Source organism: Heptranchias perlo, chromosome 8, assembly GCF_035084215.1.
Source record: "Heptranchias perlo isolate sHepPer1 chromosome 8, sHepPer1.hap1, whole genome shotgun sequence".
NCBI classification, from domain to species: domain Eukaryota; kingdom Metazoa; phylum Chordata; class Chondrichthyes; order Hexanchiformes; family Hexanchidae; genus Heptranchias; species Heptranchias perlo.
Window position 1 is genome coordinate 16828892 of NC_090332.1, and position 21822 is coordinate 16850713.

Here is a 21822-nt window from a genome sequence, read left to right on the forward strand (position 1 = left end):
CACTACTAAACCCTTGTTATGAAATCTTTCTGTGCTCAAGGTCTCTTCTGGTGCAATGTAATGATAGATTGAGGGACATTTCATTATATATACATAATAAACCTTTCTAATATTTCAGTGTATGAATCATAACCACTTCATGATGTTCTAAGCCAGAGGTTTAATGTTATGATGAACCTTAACTTATTATCGGTGGAGATTCAACACGCAAAAGCCTTGGCTGATGTGGAGCTGGGTGAAGTAAACATAAAAATATGTGGAACGATCCTCCCTCCCCGCCCTCTCCATACATGTCAGCAATGTCTTTGTACACACGCACAAAAAAAAAGGTCAGATCCTCATTCATGCAAAGAATGGTACAATGTCCTCTGGGTTCAGGGTAAACAGTGAATTATAGCTTTGAACAATTGAACTGGCCCGCTCCAGCTGAAGTATGAGTGAATATATCAGTAAGATTGCACCAGACTCGTCAGCCTCTTCGAAGTAAGTGACTTCCCCTGCACAAGGAAAGCAAAAGAGAATTATGGAATTAGGGCACGGCCGATACCATTCATTCACTTCCAGAAAAATAATTTCAAAAACATATAGACCATTGAACACTTTATCATAAATATAAGACGATAGAACCATTAAACATTACCCATGACATACATGAAAGACGCATATGGCAACAAAATAATAAATGCCTACATTTACAGTCTGCACAAAGGATATTCCACTTTCCTATTACTGTATTTTACTAATCCTCTTCCCCCCCTTAATAATGAATGAGACCAAAATTCTGTCCAAAAATACATTGTTTCATGAGCGAAATAAAGAATGCAATATCTCTGCATGCTGAACAAATATTTATATTAACAGAAGATGCACAGTGGTATATTCCTTGTGTGCTTTCTGTCTTGGACGGCTCCACTCTATTGAAATCAAGTAACAGAAAATAAGAAGTAAAATGGGGACTCAGAACCAATGAGACAGAAACTGTGCTTGTCCTAAACATCTCCTGCCACACAACATGACACCATGTACACAAACGAGTAAGACTAACATTAATATTAATATTAGTTCTCCGTTCATAGTGCTTTTTCCTGTTCTCGTGCTTTTCCAGCATGACGATTGATTACTAAAATGAACCAAAATGTCACTGCCCCCGTCTTCAGGCTGTACGCATTTCTGAAAATCACCAACAGCTCGTGAGAGTTTGCTGACTATGTATCTGATAGGCGGGGGCTTGTGATTTATTTATCCCTACGATATCAAATATTGCAGCAGAAATTGGTGTTTTTGGTATGATTTGTATCATTTGTTATTCATTGACGCTCTAGTTTTACTGTTAATGATTTTTGAAATAAGTACATGAACAAAAAAAATTTAATAAAGACGACATATTTATCAAAAAGCTCTTAAATAAATTAACAGCTATCGGAACGCTACAATATAAATAAGATGCCCAGTATGGGCTGAGCTCATTTCAGACATGAAAGTCATTTATGCAACTCCACCAAATGTTTCCTGTTGCTCTGTGAAGAGTATACCCAGCAGTCAATTTTCAAAATACTTGTGATAAGTATTAATGCCTCAAGGGCATTTGTGGGTCCATTATTTTCATAAATATGGAGCATGTTTATGTGCAACAGAGTTGGAAAATTGCAGACCTTTCAAGGAGATGTATAAAAAAAGCTATGGTGCAATTCTTTTTACTGTATGTCTGAAACCATTTACTTCAGTTCTCTACCTCGTGTCCTCCCAATGTCTTATTCTCAGATTTGTTTTGCTCCAAATGATTGGTTTGCATGATTGTTACTCTGTGCTGTTTTAACCTCCTCTAAAACGTAAGGAGAGTAGAGAAACTGGCAACTAAAAGAACTGTGAAGGAATTGTAACACAGAAAATTGCAGTGTATGCGCCATACTATTTATTTACACTGAAATGCAGATATCAGACCATGAAACACACGCACAAAGAAATGCCCAGTTTATACAAATTTCTAAACTTACAAATGTGAAAGTAATTAATTCTGATATCGAAGTTGGGTTGGGGAAATTAGACTACTACAGTCGATTTATAAAAGGAGGATTATCCCAGGCCGGTGAAATTTATTTTTAAAATTGTTTACCTGCAGACATCTATTGTCTAAATATAAATGTAACAGTTTCTTCATTTTGGAAATCACAGCGTTCAAAGTAAAGAAGCCTCTGTACATTTGCTAGGTTGGGAGAACAGATTTGCATATATTTAAAAAATGGGCTGACAATCACTTTGAGTTCTTATTTCCAGATCAGTAGATCTACACACACCCAGAAATGGAATAGCTTCTGTATCAATCATAATGTGTTGTTTCTATCAATGATTGGAAGAGTTACAAAGTCTTGTGTGAACTTGTGCAGATCAACAAATTGTGTCATTTTCAGATTGATTGATAACTATTTTTCGATGATCATTCAGAGAAACATCCCAGAATGCAGCAACAGTGCTCCGATGCACTGAGGTAAAACAGATTTATGGAATGAGAAAATAAACAATGCATAATATTGTGGTGGGAAACCAAGTTATAATAACTTAGAATAAAATGAAACGGAGGGAAAATATGGAACAAAACTATTGACATTACAATTTAGTAAGTTTCTCTTTATGAGGATTGGTAACTACTAGACTGGGTACGACTCACTTACTTTCCATCTACGATCAGACTATCAGTTAGGTTTGTAATGATCCTCTAGTTTATCACTCTTCTGCTTACTATGTTTATCCTAAAGTGTAATCTTGCATAGTGCATATTTTACTAACCTTTTCGAAAAATTAACAGAAGTTGTAATTCAGGACTAAAGAATAAAGGTCTATATTCAATATACTCATTGATAAAATGAGTTTAGAGCAGGCTCAATCCAGGTGCTAGTGGGCTCAAGTCCAAAGCACAAAACTGCCCATAATGTGACAGTAGATTAACATATTCACACACGCTTGGTAGTGTGTGAGAAATCAAAATATCATACTTGAAGAAATGAGTGGAGCAGTGGGTTAGACACTGACCTTTCATCTCTGGTACCTGGGTTCAAATCCAGCCCAGATGAAAAGGTCCTATGTGAGATACATATGGGCCGTTTCAATCCAGTTCCTGGTGGGGCATGGGCATACAGCAAAATACTACATTACTAATTGGCAATCGCACTTAGCGAGGCCACAGCATGCTGATGAGGTAAATGGGAAAAATGGTACATTGATGCACTACAGGGTTCTATCTGAGGTTTGGGCTGAGCTACATTGTTGGTGTAGAGGGAGCTTTACTCTGCACCAGGTGTGCTGACACTGGAAGCCTGAAATGGGAGGTGTTCCTTTCCCTAGCATTAATGCTCCTCACTTCAGTGAGCACAAAAATAACAAAAAAATGTCACAATTATAGAATAAGCTCTATTGAAGCTGGGTTAAAGCACATTATGAGGGCAGACTATTTTGCACCTGGACTGTGTTATTCCAGAGATAGGAGTGGTTGATGCTGGCATCAGACACCAAAATTCTCCAACACTAATATCCCTGCCATAATAAGCACAAGGATTTATTTTTACATCTGCATATTTTAACATTTTCCCAATTACACCCAGGGCTCACACACAGGGGCAGTTTTCACTCACTGCATGTGAGTGTAAATGATCATCTGGGTGGCGCACATATGGGAACATTTGGTGAGGAGGATCATGTGCCTGTAACACAGCCCACCCAATCTTGCATCCATTAATTTAAATAGATGGAAAATCAGACAGGATCCATTATGTGTGTGCAATCTTCCCTGACTGAATTATGCTCCATGTGCTGAACCAGGGTGATCCTTTACACTGAAGTGCTGTAAGAGGAAGGTCTCTCTTTATAAGGATTCCAGTGTAAATGCATTGTGGATTACCAGAAGCAGGGGTGACTGGGTAGCAACCAGCAACAGGAATCCTGGCCATTTCATCTCCCTAACCCAAGGGCACTGAGGCAAACACTTGCCTCAGCAGAAAGCAGCAAACTCAGCACAGACTGGGAGTCAAACCTAGGACTTTCTTGATTTGTATGGCTTAGTGATTCACTGGATAAAATAACTGACCACCACCCCCCCACGATTGATGATGTTTTGACTTCTTAATTCCATTTGAATGTTGATACGTACACAGTGATTTGTTTTTTTAGATATTTTGAAATTTCTTTTTCAATACTACAGGGAATAGAATATAAAAACAGGGAGGTATTGCTGCAGTTATATAAGGTATTGGTGAGACCGCACCTGGAATACTGCATACAGTTTTGGTGTCCATACTTAAGAAAAGACATACTTGCTCTTGATGCAGTACAAAGAAGTTTCACTCGGTTAATCCCGGGGATGAGGGGGTGGACATATGAGGAGAGGTTGAGTAGATTGGGACTCTACTCATTGGAGTTCAGGAGAATGAGAGGCGATCTTATTGAAACATATAAGATTGTGAAGGGGCTTGATCGGGTGGATGCGGTAAGGATGTTCCCAAGGATGGGTGAAACTAGAACGAGGGGGCATAATCTTAGAATAAGGGGCTGCTCTTTCAAAACTGAGATGAGGAGAAACTTCTTCACTCAGAGGGTAGTAGGTCTGTGGAATTTGCTGCCCCAGGAAGCTGTGGAAGCTACATCATTAAATAAATTTAAAACAGAAATAGACAGTTTCCTAGAAGTAAAGGGAATTAGGGGTTACGGGGAGCGGGCAGGAAATTGGACATGAATTTAAATTTGAGGTTAGGATCAGATCAGCCATGATCTTATTGAATGGCGGAGCAGGCTCGAGGGGCCGATTGGCCTACTCCTGCTCCTATTTCTTATGTTCTTATGTTCTTAATACCTGCCTGTGATCCTCTAGATTTCAGATGAGCTACTCTGATACAATGCAAGTGTATCATTTGGCAATGATTCTTGTCCAACCGGCATTCTCCTTTACCTTTTCAATAATCCAATCTATTTGCTATGTTGGTCCCAGCCTTTATTTTTACAGGTGCTTTAGGCATTATTCTGGTATGGGTGACTTTCCTAGAATTTGCAGGAAGGAGATGTAATTTAGCAGCTAATGATTTTAGAGAGATATTAAACTCAGTTGAAAGGTCACTTGCAATTAAAGGATCACAAGAGTGTTTTAGTTGTTGATAAAACTATTCATACTTGCGAGTTCCAAGGGGGCCCCCTGCAGACCATGGAATCACCCTTTATACTCCAACACTTGTGAGGACTGATCAGATAGACTGCATGATCCTTTTTTGGCCCTGTACTTTCCTATGTAATAAGAAACTACATGACCGTGAGCTCTCTGCAGTTGCTGGCATCAATTCCAATTGCATAGTAGAATAAGAATAAAATTTAACCTCGATAGCAGTTCTTTCAAATGTACCCACAGAGATTTCAATTATTTTCTTTTAAACAGAAATATTTAAACATCTGAACAAGCAAAATCCACTTTTCTATAAGACAGAGCTCACAGACTAGTGTATTTTGTTTTCTAAATAACACTATAAAGCATTTAATCTTTTACAAGATCCTACATAAGTTGTCATTCTGTGATCCCACGCTCCCTGTGAGGAGCTGCCCTTGCAGGGAGCGTGGTGGGAGATTCGGTTACAATGCTGTAGCCCTGATTCTCCAACCTGTGAGTGCAGGTTCATGGAATTAGCCCTATTCAGCTATCAATCAATAATAGTCTCATGTTTTGGCAAGTAAAGGCTGGAGTCATAGAAAGTACATCATGGATTGAACATAAACAGCAAGAAACTAAAAAGAAACTGTGTTAACATTGAGTTTGATTGTCCACCAATTGACTAAATGGAAAGCAAATCCACCCCAATAAGCTCATGTGGGATTGATTCATTTTGCAATTTCAAATATATCCAATTTTCTTACTTATTTACTAAAAATGCAGATATCTTCACTCGTAGATTATGTTTGTTGAAGCTATACAAGGAAGTTGTTTTTATAAAAGGCAACCCACTGCAGCATTATCAGATGAGAGAATGAGGCTTCTTCCAAAACTTGGAATTATCTCTCCAAATTTGAATAATATAAGTTTCTTACAGGTCTTGCATCAATCTGACACTGAAATCAAGTTCAATTGATGCAGACTGTGAAGTATAACTGCAGCGATCTTGGCACCATTTGGTACAGAAACAGTGTCAAATTTTACACATCACTTTGCCTTCACATTGGCTGCAATATAACAGAATCCAGTGTTGGACACTTGGGAACTTTTTGAACTTTATTTTCAATGTCAACAAAGGGCTGACTGTCCCAACGCCAGCATTTGGAGGCTGGTAAGCAGAGTTCTGCCCATGTGTATAGGTATGCATGTGCAGAGCTACTCTTTTTCCCGAGCTATCGAGTCAGCAGCATATTAGGTCTGTAAATCAGGTGGAAGCAATTCAAGCAGTGGCGGCTGTCTTTTAGGGCTGCATATCGCCTCCAACGCATTAGCTGACACAGTGCAGCTCATTGGCTGACAGAGTGGTGTCAATAGACACTTCGGTCTTTTAGATTCCTGAAGTTTTCTCAAAGAAGTGTCTACATTTTCTGTACTGTGTTCGATGAAGACTTTAGGGCTATCCCTTCACAATTATAAATCGCTGGTAAGTCATTTCCCTGCTCGATGTTATAATAGAGTAATGAAGTGATTCCGATCGTGAGGCCAATCGCATTTTGTGATGCATATAAGAGACACAGAATGGCTTCCCTCCAGGGTTCCGGGGACTGTTGGAATATGAAAAGATGTAGCCACTTCCAGGATAACTGATGTGAAAATGGGAATCAAGGTAGAGGGCAAAATAAAGCAGACAAAAGACTGGAGAGACAAGCACAGCAAGACAGAGGAGAAAAAAAAAAGTAAAAAAAAAGGGAAAGTAAAATCAAAATAGGGAATAGTTAAATGAAAAAAGGTAGATAAGATAGGACAATAAACAAAAATGAACAATAGCAGGAAAAATGAAGGGAAAGGAGAATGATTAAACAAAATCAAATTAAAAGAAGTAAGGGCTTGTTGCTATAATGCTGGAACTCCTGTTCAAATCTCACCCATGGCTAACATTTATGGTTTATTTTCTCCTGGAAGGGTGAGCTCAGCTGCGTTGAGTGAGAGACTGGGCAAGAAATGGGGGGGGGGGGGGCAGAGGAGGGGTCAAAATCCTTTTTGCACAGCATGAACATGCTTTTTGAACTGACAGTTCAAGAACAGCCGTGATGATATAGATTGAGATTTTGTGGGTTAGACTACGTCCCTGCCTGCCAACTGAGAAGTGTAAAATGCATGTGGGGGAGAAGAAGTTAAAAAATATAAGTGAAGTAAGTGTGAAAATGATGGCAAATAGCAACATAAAAGATTGATGGAAATTAAAAACGAAATTAAAAGTAAGAAAAGAATTCAGGATGAAAAGAGTAATGAAACACTTCCTGTGTAGCTTTAGCTACTGTAGCATTACTCTTGACTGGCCAATCTTGGTATGTTAGTGGCCTGTGATCATTAAAATTGGAGATCTTCTGTGCCACTCAGATTGTATTAGGAATTGTCCTCTTGTGTCCGATTTAAAAGACAATGTGAACTTTCCTGAGATGATTGGATTTATTTCTAGCTCCCTGAATTAGATATCTGTCCTCAACGCTGTGTGCAAAATGTTGGTGGAAAATAAGTGGCCAGCGTTCGAGCCCTTGAAAATAAATGCACTGAATACGTGAGTGTGTAAGTATGAATTATTTCTGCAGTATCGCCAATAATTTCAAACATTAAGGACACCACAAAAAATGTTACAGCTGACATTAAACATGGACAGAAAAAAGCCATTGTTCTTTTATATTACCTTTGTGAACATCCTTCAAAATAAGTTCATACTTTTCTGTGAACAAGGAGAAAGCAAAGTTGAGGGTGTATTATTGGCATTTTGGCTTCTGAAATGATATCACCAAAATGACATCCATGCAAAACGAGAATGCTTTGCATACATTGCTTGATGGAATCTCAGCCCACTGAAACATCTTTGAGGACTGGCTACAATCTGCCAATGCAGTGAGGCCTCAAGCAACTCAGGATGGAAAAGAAAATAAAAGAGCTCATGGTAGAAATAAGCCAGCATGTGTCAAAGATTTAGAATGCTTGGGGATGGTTAATTTCAAGCAATGTTAAGTCCAATAAGGTTAACCGTCCAGACTATCATTTCACCTACATAGTCCTCATGCTGTTATTCCCAAATCTTAGCAGTAACATTCGAGACTAGAATAAACGCGCAAAGGACTTAACAGCAGTAGCTTTATAATGCTCTCCACATAAAATAAGTAACAGTCTGTCTAAAGGAACAGATACGAAATTGAAATCTGGCACTTCCATTTCTACATGAAGTTTTGAATCAGTGTAAAAAATTGCAACAACTTCACTGGAGTTGTCATTCAGGCTCAAAATATCAACTTACCATATTGTGAGTGAATTTCTCAAAATGATCCTCAATGATTCTCGACTTAAATGAAGATAAAGGAACATAAAGAGGAAGAAAACAAGGCAAACAAAAGAGCTGAAGGAATGCAAAATTATAGGCTGCAGGAACAGCTATGGAGAAAACAAGAATAACTGCAGGAATGATAACTGCTGCGTAATGCCATAGGACATATTGGTAAGTACAATGAAGTTGAAGTTGAAGCATAAAGCAGTAAACCCTTCAGAACTTGATACAATATTGCTCCAAATCTACTACTATTAAATATACTAATTCTAATTGTTTACAGATTTTCAAGGGTAAAGATTAAGCCTCATATCATTTTGTGGTTAGCAGCTAACAAAATATGATCACAATGTTACTAGGTAATAGAAGCCTATAATCCAAGTCACACCAATGTTGACATAAAATATAATACGGGTGCCAGTAAAGTTCAAAACTGCAGTTTCAGGAATTTTCTCGGGCCCTAAACTGATCTAGTCTGAGCCCCGGTGGTGTAAAATTACTGTTTGAGTGTTGTTAAGTGACAGCTATTTTCCCAGTTCTAGAAGATTGTATGTACATTTCTAGAAACTGAAAACATCAATTAATATTCCCTACTCTCTTCCATTTTGAGATTTTCCACTAAACTGGCTTGAGTTGGCTTAGTTTGACCAGATTCAGAATTCCTGAACAAAGAAGCTATAAAATGTTACATGTCTGTTTAATTCAGACACAGCTTTGTTCATTGCTAGAGTTTATATTCCAGATGTTAAAGTCTCAGTGATGCCAGATACTTGCATTCATTAGCCATCAATGAGATGAGTTTCGTTGGATCTGAACTAGTGTACAAGATTGGCGTGCCCTGCAGAAATACAGCATTTACTCAAGAATTAATTGATCTGCACCTTCACTGCTCGCACCAAACATCTCTTCTGTCATCTTAGAATTGAGTGTCATTGATGCCAGTGGTCATGGTGGAGCCTACAAATCTTTTGCTTGTCTTTCAAACTAAATAGGATATTTTTGGCAAAGGGTCTATGACAGAGTGGGGACAGAAATTACCAAAAGTAATGGGGATAAAATGTTTTTATTAAATGGAAAAGGAATAGCAGGAGGAAAAGAGAGAGAAACAACATACACAAACTATATATAAAGAAAACGATTTTTTTGTTTTCAAATTTTGGAGATGATTCGGAATACATGTGTCATGACTGGACTGAATCTTTTGGCCTTACCATCCTAGATATTGTTTCCAGTGGCAGAATTTAAGTAAAAAAAAATTTCTGCTTTGTGATGTGCAGCAATGTTGTAAATGAGTTTATGAAGACTTCCTCTGTTTGTTATTTCTAATGAAATCATAGATACATTTTAAAAGAACACTTTTACAATTTCACTACAAGTATCAGAGGAAATTTTCATGAACGCACTTATAATGTCACTACACCTAATGGCTGATTCCACATCGGGTGCTCCCAGCAGAGACCGGCCTTATAGGGAGCCCGTCTTGGGAAATCACATTTCATGATTTTCTGTCCATTAAAATTAATGCTGAGAAAATCACAGGCTAGTTCCTTCCAATTTCCTGAGGCATATTCCCTGCATATCTTGGTCTCCACAGCAGTCACCCCTACAGATCATTAAAGGCAGCACCTCAGGTTGATAAGGCTGTAAAAAAAAAAGCTAATAGAAGTCTAGGCTTCATCTCAGGAAGAACAGAATATAAAAGAGTTAACGATGAGCCAATAAGACCTCAGTTACAGTACAGTGTGCAGTATTGGGCTCTGCACTATAGGAAGAATACTGAGGCATTAGAGAGACTACAACGCTCTAGGATGCTGCCTGGTATGAGGAAATACAAAAACGAAGAAAGATTGAAAAAAATTGGGTCTTTAGTCATTAGAACAACATAGGTTATGGGGTGATATAATAGAAGTATTTACAATTATGCAAGGATGGGACAGGATAGTTAGAAGCAAACTGTTTCAAGTATTTGAGGGGTCAAGAATGAGGGGGTCATAGATACAGCATTAAATGTAAGAGATCTAAAACAGAGAGCAAGAGAAATTTCTTTACACAGCACGTTGTGCGGCTCTGGAATTCATTTCCAGGATTAGTGGTTGAGACAAAAACTACGTCAACAGTCAAGATTAGTTTGGATAGGTGGATAAAGGAAAAGGGGTTGAAGGGATATGGGAACAGGGCAGGTAAATGTGATTAAGACTACTGTATTTGCTTGCGTGGAGGGTAAACTATGACACGGATTGGTTGAGCCAAATGGCCTGTTTTCATGTTGTAACTTCTATGTATGTATAGTGACGAGAACAATTCTTACTCTGTGGTCTTTGAGATCAAAAGGGTAATGTATCCAAGATGTAAAACTTCTAGATCTGTGTAATGATTACGTACTGGAAAAATCTGTCAAAATTTGTTGAATGCACACTTCTGAAATATGAATTTTATTCTTTAAAAGGGAATTCCTCAGGGCCAATTTTACAAAATCACACTCCCAGTAAGGAGCCTTGCCCACTGGGAGCGCACAGTGGGAGATTGCAGGTGCACGCCCCACTTTATTGCATCCACTGATAGAAAGTTGTGGGGAGGGTGGCTGCAATATGCATTCTCAGCGAGCGAGGCTTTCTGCCACAAATACACATTTGAAAAATTGACTTTCTAGTCTAAAGGTGCCTTCAATTTCTTATATGCTAAAAACAAAAAGCTTTAAGATTTTCCCTTTTAAGATAATATTGCTAAAGATCCATATTTTATTTGCAGTTTAGTGATATGAACATTTTTGTCATATGTTTAAAGCTGTGATACTAAATAGTGTATAAACAGTAACATAAAACATACTTTGCAGTGAAGGTGCAATGCTGTTTAAATCAATAAACACAAAATTATGAATCTGATGTAATCATTAGCCAATGTTATGTATGATAACATGAGTTCAAAAGATGAAAAAGTGATTTTCATTGTCCTTTTTTCTGCTCCAACACCTACCATTGTGTCCTGTATCTCCAGCAGATCATTAGAGGCTTGACGACTAAGGTACAAACAAAAGACAACTATGAACGAGTACCTTTTTTTTAGCCTGGAGCAGCTCCTGATAGGCACTGGAACGTATGAAACGAGGGTAGGAATCACTTTTCATCAGTTTGTAAATGTGCTCCTAAAAAAACAAGTTGTCAACTGTAAACATGAGCAGGCTACATCATGGAAGTGTACCTAAAGTGATGTGTTTTAATGTTATAGTATAGTCTAACCATAGAGCTTTACTCTGCATCTGGCTGTGCTACACCTGACCTGGCATTGAATGCCTGAAATGAGGCTCCACTCTATACCTTGACTCAAAAGTGTCTTTCCTGTGTCTATTTTGTGCAAATTGCACCAAAGTCTGTAGGTTAGGAATCACCCAAACTCATTTTCCATGCATTCCATGCAGATAATTGTGTTACTGCTATGAAAAAAGTAGTGGTTGCGTGGCATTCGTACTATGGAGCTTTTAAATAAAAGGCAGATAAAAATAAAGGGGGTGGCTGATGGGATTGAGGGGCAGAAGATCAGATGAAAGAACTTGGTGAAATATTAATGACCTTCTAAGAGCTTCTCTTTGTGCTTTTTTTGTATTAGATTCGAAAGTTAGGCCACTATGGTTAATTGTTGCAGTTAGTTAACTACTAGTACATTAACTGAAGTAAATGTAGTGCTCAATCTGTAGGATTCAATGTTATACAGGCTCTTGAATTTCTATTTTTGTTCTCTCCATCTTTGATAAAGCGGCCTCCCAGTCTTTGGGTCCCCCGTGTATCAAGTGTCAATCTCCAGCCAAAAGAACAAGTGGGCAACCTTCTTTCAGGGCTCTTGAACTGGCTACTGGAACATGAATCTGAGGAGCAGTTTGTGGTGACTCACCATTTGATTGCCCCAGTGTGGTCATTGGGCCTACCATTCCGTGGAATAGTTCATTATTGCAGCAATATACTGTGTCACCTTTGCCCCTCTCACAGTTTATATTTAGTTTTATGGTACAGTTGGAATTGTAAGAGAATTTGTTACAGATTTCCAGTAATACAAACATAGCTATGTGCTTTTAATGTATAGTGTGAGGTCATATTATAATATTTTCACTGGACACATGATACTTATGTGAATGCACACTTCCCCTTTCAGTGCCAATATAAGCTGCTTCTCTTTAGCGGCACAGCTTGCTCACCTGAGCATCTTCAAATGCATATCTTCCTGGGTCTTTCACATTTTGTGTGGTCTTATCGTAGCTTTTGGAGTCTACATTGATGGCACTGGGGGCTCCTGGGGCTAAAAACTCTTGCCAGATTTCTTGAACACGAGATGGCACCTCACGAATAGGCCTTTTCTTCAGATCCAGAACTGCTAACCAGAACCTGTTTAGAATCACAGGGCAGTGTCAACAACTATGCTTTTTCTACTAACTTAAATAGTCAAAAGTTCAAAAGATTGCAGTTTATCAAAAAGCAGGCCAAAATACTTCAGGTCAAGAATAGAATCAGGAATTGTTATTATACACTCAATTTACTATGTATTTTTCTGAAACACTGTGGAATAACGCATGATATTGGTGCTGTTTGTACCATTTTGTACAGTCTAGTACATTATATAATACAATTATTTTTGTGCTGTTGGGATTTTGGAAAGATTTGTGCCCTTCAACTAGTTAGACTTCAATAACATAGGCTTCACTGTTTGACTAAAATCCTGGAGTTTCAGTAGATATCTTGGAGGTCGGAGAAACTTCAAGAAAGTTTAGCCCAGTTTAGTCAGCTCCATCAAGAAGCATGCAGAGTCCTAATTGTACATGGTCTGTGGAAGGAATGAACTTGAGGTTCTAAATAGTTTTTCTTATCCCTTACTTTATTGTATTGTTAATACTGACAATAACAATTACTGTGTTTGGAATTTTTTAATGTGTAATTCTGGAGTTGAGAAGCATAAAATGTTTTTGCAGGTCGGCCTTTAATGATATTTCAGTTTGAATATGAGCATATAGAGATATTCCCTTAGGTTTCAATGTTTAATTTAAGCAACTGGTTGGATCCAGAGAGAAAAAGTCAACAGCATCTATAATATATTAAAATTGGTACTTGGGTCACCACATTGCATGCAATATCAATTATGTCTGTCGGTGGAACTGTTATAGGAGTTTGCAATGTTAAGTGTTAGCAATTGTTAGCTAATGAGGTCACACCATGGCTGCTTCGTCCTATTAAAAAGCTTTAGTTTGAATTTGGCTGCAGTTCCAAACTCTGGCCACTGGGTAGCACTGTGGAGCAGTAGAGTCCTTTCTTCAGCTCTGAATTGCTGCCATGATGGGTTTCTACTGTTGGAGGCGATTTCTTTAGTTTTCAAATTTTAATTTAACCTTTAACTTTAGGAATTTACTTAACTTTTGTTATTTTTTCCTCAACAGATCACATTTCACCCTGAAATTTATTTCCATTTTTCTCTGAGGGGCCACAGAGCCTTTCTTCCCCAACCTTACCCTCTCCCATCACCTCGTGCCTTGACGTAGGCGTATGGGCCTCCATGTGTGCATGTACCTCTTTTTGGTCTATAGAGGCCTCCTGTGCTTTCAACCCATGCACCCATCCGCACAACCTTCCCCCCATCCCCCCACTGATTGCCCCTCAGCTGGTGGCACCAGTCTGTGTCTCCACTGCCGCTAGCCCCTTTCTAATTTTTTTGGGGCTTTTCTCAGGCCCCTCTTTCCCATATGTATTTTTTTTTGGGCTCGGGCTCATTCACTGTCCATTCTCCCTCCCACCCCCCCTTGATGTTGGGGCTCTTGTGCTTGTTCTCGGGCCCCGCCCCTATTTTTACTTTTTTTTGGACTCCTCCTGGACTGTTCTGAGGTGCGTCTCTCCCCTATTTTTGTGAACTCCTGGGCCTGTTCTCAGGCTGCGCTGTTCCTCATAGAAACATCAGCTGCTAGCAAAACGTTTGCTCTCCCTTTCTCCCCCACCTCTCCCCTGCCTCCCTCTGATTCTCCCTCTCACGAAAGATTGACTAATAACATTAGAACAACACAGAACCTTTAAACTCCTGGCCCTCTGCTTAATGGCACTTCTGTTCAAATCACATGGTGAAATTCCATATCTGCTCCTGTTGTATAATTCACTTTCATGGAAAGCGAGGTGAGAGACAGAGAAAGAGAGAATAAGCATGACTGAACAAATCCTGTGGAGGCTAGACTGAAAATAAATCATTAAATGATGTTAGACCAAAAGCGAAGTGACAGGGGGCATTGTCTAACCCCGAAAACATCAAGATGACCTGCAAGAGAGCGAGGCTTCAGGAGGAAGATGCCAATGGTGGTAATTGAGAGCTACAGATGCTAATAGATAGTGTAATGGATAGTTTGAAACATATACAGAAATAGTGATCTCTGCTTCAATTACTAACTCTGATATGGCATTCCAGTTTCACAACCCTCTGTGTAAAAAAGCTTCTCCTGCTCTAAATATCTTACATTTAGTATTATATCTAATCTTATATGTGTATCCCCCATTCTAGCCCTCTCAATTACAACAACAATGTGCATTTATATAGAGCCTTAAACATAGTAAAATGTCCCAAGGTGCTTCATAGGAGTGCAATCAGACAAACATTACTGGAAATAGTCTGTTTCTATCTAGCCTGTTCCATTCTTTCATAATACAATATTTCTCTATTAAATCACCCCACAAAAATAGCCCCAATTTTTCAAGTCTACATTCGTATTTCTACTTTGTCATACCAAGCAACATCCTAATTAGTCTGCACTATACCTTCTCAATTGCCTCAACATTCTTCCTATAGTGTGGAGACCAAAACTGCACACAATACTCCCACTGTGGTCTTACTAAGGTTTTATATAGATTCACCATTACATCTCAACTTTTATATTCTGTACCTCGTGCCATAAAACCCATTATTCCATGTTCCAATGGTCTTATCCACTTTGAGGTGCTGCTTTTAATATCTTATGAACCTGCACCCCCAAATCCCTCTGCTCTTCCACATCACCCAGCTTTCCCCCATTCAAAGAATAATTATTTTATTTTTTTTAAGCAATATGTACCATCTCACACTCATGTTGAATTCCATCTGCCACTTTTTTGCCCATTCCACTATCTTATCAAAAATCCCTTGCAGCTCCTTTTGGTCCTCAGAATTATTTACTATGCTTCCTATTTTAGCATCATCTGCAAGTTTTGGCACCACTCCCTCCCGCCCTATATCCGAATCATTGATGTACACAGTGAACAGAAGGATCCCAGAATAGAACCTTGTGGGACACAGTTTTGCATTTCCATCCACTATGAGAACTGTCCTTAAATTCTATTGCCTGTTTCTTCCCTTCTAATCAGTCTTTAATCCAATTTAGTTCCCATTCCCTAATTCCATACTTCTTAACCTTCACCAGTGTAATACCTTGTTAAAGGCTTTCTGAAAGCCCATGTTCTCCACATCTACCGTATTTTCCCCACCCACCACCTCCTCAAAGAACTCTCACAGGTTTGTCAAGCACGATCTTCCTTTCTGAAATCTATGTTGGCTGCTTCCAATTATTTTCACTTCATTCTAGATATTTAGTAATTTCATCTTCAATAAAAATTACACCATTTTCCCTACAAGAAATACTAAATTAACTGGCCTGTAATTACCCCGGTTTAGCTCTGTCTCTCTTAAAAAGTTACACTCTCTAGCACACATCCACTCTCAATAGAACTCTGAAATATAATTTCTAGGGTCTCCGCTACTTTTCCCCATTTCCCTTAGGATCCTTGGCTGTATCTCATCAGGCCCGGGCTCTGTTGATTTTTTTTTTAGCTTTATTAATTTCGCTAATATGTTCCTTTTATTTGTTATAGTATCTCTCATCTCACTTTTCAACCAATTCTGGATTTACCTCATTCCTAATATCCTTCTCTTTTGCAAACACTGAAGCAAAGTATTTGTTAAGTATTACTGTCATTTTAATTTATCCACTGCCAACTCCCTATTCTGTCCTCTCAGGGGTCCCGCCTCATATTTAACAATTCTGTTTTCACTGATGTGCACGCCTGGCAGGCAAAACTCCGGGACACAAGGATTGCAAAGTCAGGAGGTTACCCCTTTAGAGTAGTTGCAACCAACTTTTCTGGTTTTATAGTGTGTGAACACACATGCAATTTGTTGTGTTTTCTTTATTTCTTTCATGAGGAAACCTTCTTTGAATTTTGGCAGCAGTGATGGTACCAGAAGTATTGATCTCACACGACAGCAAGAGGGAGTACAATAGGAATCATGATAACACACCTCCAGCATATCAAGTCATGTAAATGTCAGTGATATAGAAAAAATGGTTAGTGTTTGATACAAAATATGATCTAAATTGTGTAGATTCGAAATTGAACTTTTAGAAAATGCTAAGTGCCTTAAGACCAGAATTCCACTGTATATTTGGTTAATACCAGCACGTGACCTGAATGTGAAGTGGAAGATTTTACCAGTTATGTGACCATTTTCAATGTCAGTTTAATTTCCGCATAGGAAGACTCCAACATTCTGAATCGTTCTACATGCAGTACATACCGTAGGTTTTCAGAGCTGAATTCAGACTCCACAAACTTAAGGAACTGTTCCCTCCCTACAGGATCTTTCAAAACTTCATCGATGCAGAAGCCCCATCGCTTTACCCTCTGTGCATATGGTTCTTTACTGCAAACATAAGGAGTGAAGAATTTTAAGAGCCAACAACAGTAACAGCAGGTTTCATTTGTGCATATGGATAGTAGTAAATAATACTTATCACACTGTAACATCTCAAAGAACCTCAGCCAAAATTTACTTTGAAATGTGATGACTTATTACGTTGGCAAATGCTGTAACCATTCTGCACCAGCAATGTCCCACAAGCAGCTATCAAGTGAATGATCATGTCAATATTTTGTTCTCGCGGTGGTATTCATTACTAGATGGTTTAAAAATACCATTATATTTACTTGCCGTTTTTATCCAGCAGAGATAAGTTATCATTAGTAAGACTGTGTAATTAATTTGGGGTTTATAAATGTAGAGTGACACCATTTTGTGTTCCTTTCAGTGATATGATCAAAAAATGCCAATGCATCACTCTGAAACAGCCATCCACTTAGTCTCATTCCTCTTCCCTTTTCCCATACCCTTTTAAATATTTATTTTTCAAATATTTATCTACTTCCCTTTTAAAAGGTATTATGGATTCTGTTTCCATCACTGCTTCTGGTAGGGCAATCCATGTCCCAAAAACTTTGTGTAAAAAAATTCTCCTAACTTCTCCCTTTGTGTTTTTGGTGGTGATCTAAAATTTATGCCCTCTAGTTGCTGACTTGCTGAAAAGTGGAAATAGTTTTTTTTTCCTAATTGAACAATTCCAACCATTCTCCTCTTAACCTTCTTTGTTGTAATGAAAAGAGCCCAAGTTTTTCAAGTCTCTCCTCATTACTAAAGCCTCTCATCCCTGGTACTTTGGGACTGGAAGAGGCAAAGAGTTACTTCCAAGAGGCCAGAGAACTAGTGTCATTTAATGTAACTGAAATCCAGACTACCAGGAGGAAAGTAAGAGATATGAGGCTTGGTGAAGGAGATAACTTCTCCTGAGCCCCACCTCCCAGTTCACATTGGTGAATATACAATTTTTAAACAAATGAACGGGCCCAACAATTTATAACTCATTTCTTAAAATATAAAAACAACAATCTTGGCAGCATTTTTATGCAATAAATATTACCCCTCAAACACGTTTCATCATTTTCTTATATCTAGAAATGTAACCTATTCATTAAATCAGGTGTATGCATTTGAACATTTTTTTCGTCAATTGTTTGTTTGATAACGCTCCTGTGAAGCGCCTTGGGACATTTTACTATGTTAAAGGCACTATATAAATGCAAGTTGTTGTTGAACAAGCAATTGCTTTGTGCTATCTTCTTGATTATGCTTATAAAGTAAATGTTTAACAAGCTCATCATACTACCTAAACATTTTGTCACATTGAACATCCTGCTTCTTGTCTCCATACATTTCAATGGCTCTTAATATAATAATTTTTTTTAAAACTATGGTTATAGGTATGGTATAAGCTGGTACAAAATTAGTTGTGTTTAACTATCGAGTGGGACCATGCTAACCACTTTTATTATTTGAATGTTTAATTGAGGACTCAGCAACATTCCACAAACTCTAGCCAAGTAAATATTCATTGTTCCCTTTTAAGGACCATTGGGTTATCCTTTGCATTAAGCAGGTCATTAGGAAGTGGCACTGGCGGCCTGATATTCCTTAGTTGTAAACGGAGGCTGTACATCGAATTGGTATCTATCCCACAGATTCTTCATCCACATATTAGTATAACTATGTAATTACATTCTTGGAGCTATTAGAAGCTCTCTCTGTTATCTCACAACCCATTTGAAATTAAAACGGCAGAACTAAAGCATCTGTATTTTGGAATCTCGGTATCTGAACTTATCTGAATACACATTCCTTCGGGACACTCAGTGAGACAACTGTGGATCTCAGTGAGTCTTTGGAGTCTTCTTCACAAGTTGAATAAACCGCATTCCACAGACACCATTGAATACTTTGTTAGTTTTCATTACAACATTACAATTTAGAGAAATTAAGATACATTTTTTGATCATAGTCTGTAACATCATATACACTATATAGAACTCAATGGGCATGATTTTAACTTGGAGTCGCGAACCCAGTCCGTCCCTAGATATTCGTGGGGGGAACCCGGAAGCCGGGTGTCACAATCTGCGATCGCAATTCAATTAGAAGGTAAGTATTTGTGCTTCCGGATTTCCCACGCGCTAGGAAGCCAGATTGACAGGCTGGTGGTTCAGCCAGCATCGGGATTGTGGGGGGGGTCCAGCCAGCATTGGGATCGGGGGGGATCCAGCTAGCATTGGCATCGGGGGGGGGGTGTCCAACCAGCATCGGGGGGGATCCAGCCAGCATTGGGATCGGGGTGGGGGTCCAACCAGCATCGGGGGGGGATCCAGCTAGCATTGGGATCGGGGGGTGGGGGTCCAACCAGCATCGGGGGGGGGGATCCAGCCAGCATTGGGATCGGGGGTGGGGGGTTGGGGGGGGGTCCAACCAGCATCGGGGGGGGGGAATCCAGCCAGCATTGGGATCGGGGGGGGGGGGGGGTCCAACCAGCATCGGGATTGTGGGGCGGTGGGGGGTCCAACCAATATCGGGGGGGGGGGGTCCAATCAGCATCGGGATTGGGGACGTGGGGTCGGACGATCGCGAGGTCATGTCGCGCCTGGTGAGCTTGTTGGGTCTGGATGAAGCACTCCTGCTCCTCCAAGCCCACTGGCAGTGCAATAAAGGCACTCACCTCATGGATCCGGCCCTTCCCGCCTGCTTTCATCTGACATGAATTGGAAGCGATTGGAAACCCGAACAGGTAAGGTTTTGCAATACGTAAAAAATTAAGTACCTCAACTATTTCAATGAGGTATATTGCCCCTTTAAGTATCAGCCCGCCGGCTTTAAATGGGGGCAGGACTTCCGGGTGCCTGTTATGCGCACGCATCCAAACATGCCTGGGTCAAACCCACAAGTGGGCAGACTGAAACTAGAATGTAATCAGGCTCCAAAAAGTTGTTATTTCAACCTACCATCTGCCCCTAACTCACCCATTCTTGGGGGTTAAAATTACCCTCAATGCCTCAATAAGTAAATTAGAGACTAAAACATGCATTGTTATTTGTTTTGAAGTTGTAACAATATTATAAGTCTTGTGCAGAACAGGATCCGTAGAATCCAGGGTCTAGATCAAATGAACATAAACCAGCAGGTTTGATGCATTGATTATTTAAACTTCATTGCAGTTTAAGATTAATTATATCCTTGATAGGAAGGAAGGAAGGAAGCAAAAACATTTTGTTTTCTTTTTTAAAAAGTCCATGGTTTGAAATACTGCACACAATATAATTAACTCAATATAATACAACAGCAAGGCTTTGATTCATTTTATACATTTTGCAGTTAAACTGGACAAACTAGCTTGACAATTTAACACCTGTCAACTCGTACATATACAACCCTGTCTAATATAATTGCAGCATCTTAGTTGCAGAGTTCCAGTGGAGGGCACTGTAGAGGCATTTAAACACTGCTGGAAATGGAGGTCAGTTTTTATCTGTGACAATTCAACATTTGTTCTTAATTCCTCCAGATTGTACACTCAATGAGTACAAAACATTATTATGCACTATTGTGAAAGTAGGATAGAAAGATATGCTTTGCAATCAATGTACTGAATTACCAAATACTTCAATATGCATATACAATAAAGAAAAAGTCAATATTTAGTAATAAGAGTTCTTAATTCACTTACTTGTATCAGACCTTTCTCTACATCATCAACAGATATCAAATTCCTGCTCTAGTAAAAGCACAAGTGTAAAGGAGCTGTGTATCTTTGGAAGGATTTGTTTGGAGTAGAGTTAAGAATGTAATTCGCCCACCAGAATCTGTCAAGTCAAAGTTCTATTTTTATAAGTTGTTACCATTTTATAAAAACTGAAGGGAGTCTTGCGGCTACTTTCTATGCAGGCAGACTTAAGGAACATTGGCTGAATCTTCCTGCTCGCCTGCAGTCTGACCCAGTTTGTCAGACAGTGTGCTATACAGGGAAAGATGTGACAAACTAACGACTGCATCAAAGAAGAAAGAATAGAGGCTGAGTGTAATGTTGGGTCAAAGGTATACTGACCCAGTCATTTAAAATTATTTGAAGTTTTACAGAAAAATGAGGGCAAGCAATTATATATATTTTTAACAACATAAAAAGTGTACGCTCCTTTAACTGCTCAAGTATTCGAGAGTAGATGTCAGGCTTTCGGCAGTATAAACTGTGGAAATTAAGGAACGTGTGATACATTTAAGGACGTTTTCTAGGGAAAGAGGAAAAAGAAAACTACTTTAAAGACTGACCTTGCTTCTAGCTCCCAGAAGGAAATGTCATCTGACGTCCATGGGTTTGAGGGTTCAGGAGTTACAAGGAATGGGTCAAATTCCATATACTGCTCTGAGTACCCTATCAGACTAAAGACAAAACAGACAGCTTGTGAGATAAAAATGTGCTCTACAAGTGATATAACACCAAGGGCTATATTTTCTGAAGAAAGGGTTAATTGGTCTTATTTTACGGCAAGCAACAAACTCAAATCAAGATGGCAGCTGTACATAATTTTGCTCCTGAAATTCCTGAGCAATCTGAATTTGATAGCACAAACAAAAGAAACCTGTCAATCATAATGCACTTGCAGCAATGCTGCTTTCACATTTTTTGAGCATCTAAGTTACCACTTTACAGCTATGAATGGTGAAT

General features: G+C 39.0%; 1 protein-coding gene across 1 annotated transcript in view; it reads right to left on the reverse strand.

Moving 5' to 3' along the window:
• Positions 1–279: 279 nt before the first annotated feature.
• The window catches only part of LOC137324152 (regulator of G-protein signaling 7), a 307861-nt gene continuing 286318 nt past the window's right edge, over positions 280–21822 (reverse strand). Inside the window, exons 12-16 of the mRNA XM_067988293.1 lie at positions 21426–21536; positions 17022–17147; positions 12646–12832; positions 11512–11601; positions 280–497 (exon numbers count right to left, since the gene is read on the reverse strand). Coding sequence (XP_067844394.1) covers positions 447–497; positions 11512–11601; positions 12646–12832; positions 17022–17147; positions 21426–21536 — 565 coding nt within the window. The 3' untranslated portion in view covers positions 280–446. The remainder of the gene's footprint in view (positions 498–11511; positions 11602–12645; positions 12833–17021; positions 17148–21425; positions 21537–21822) is intronic.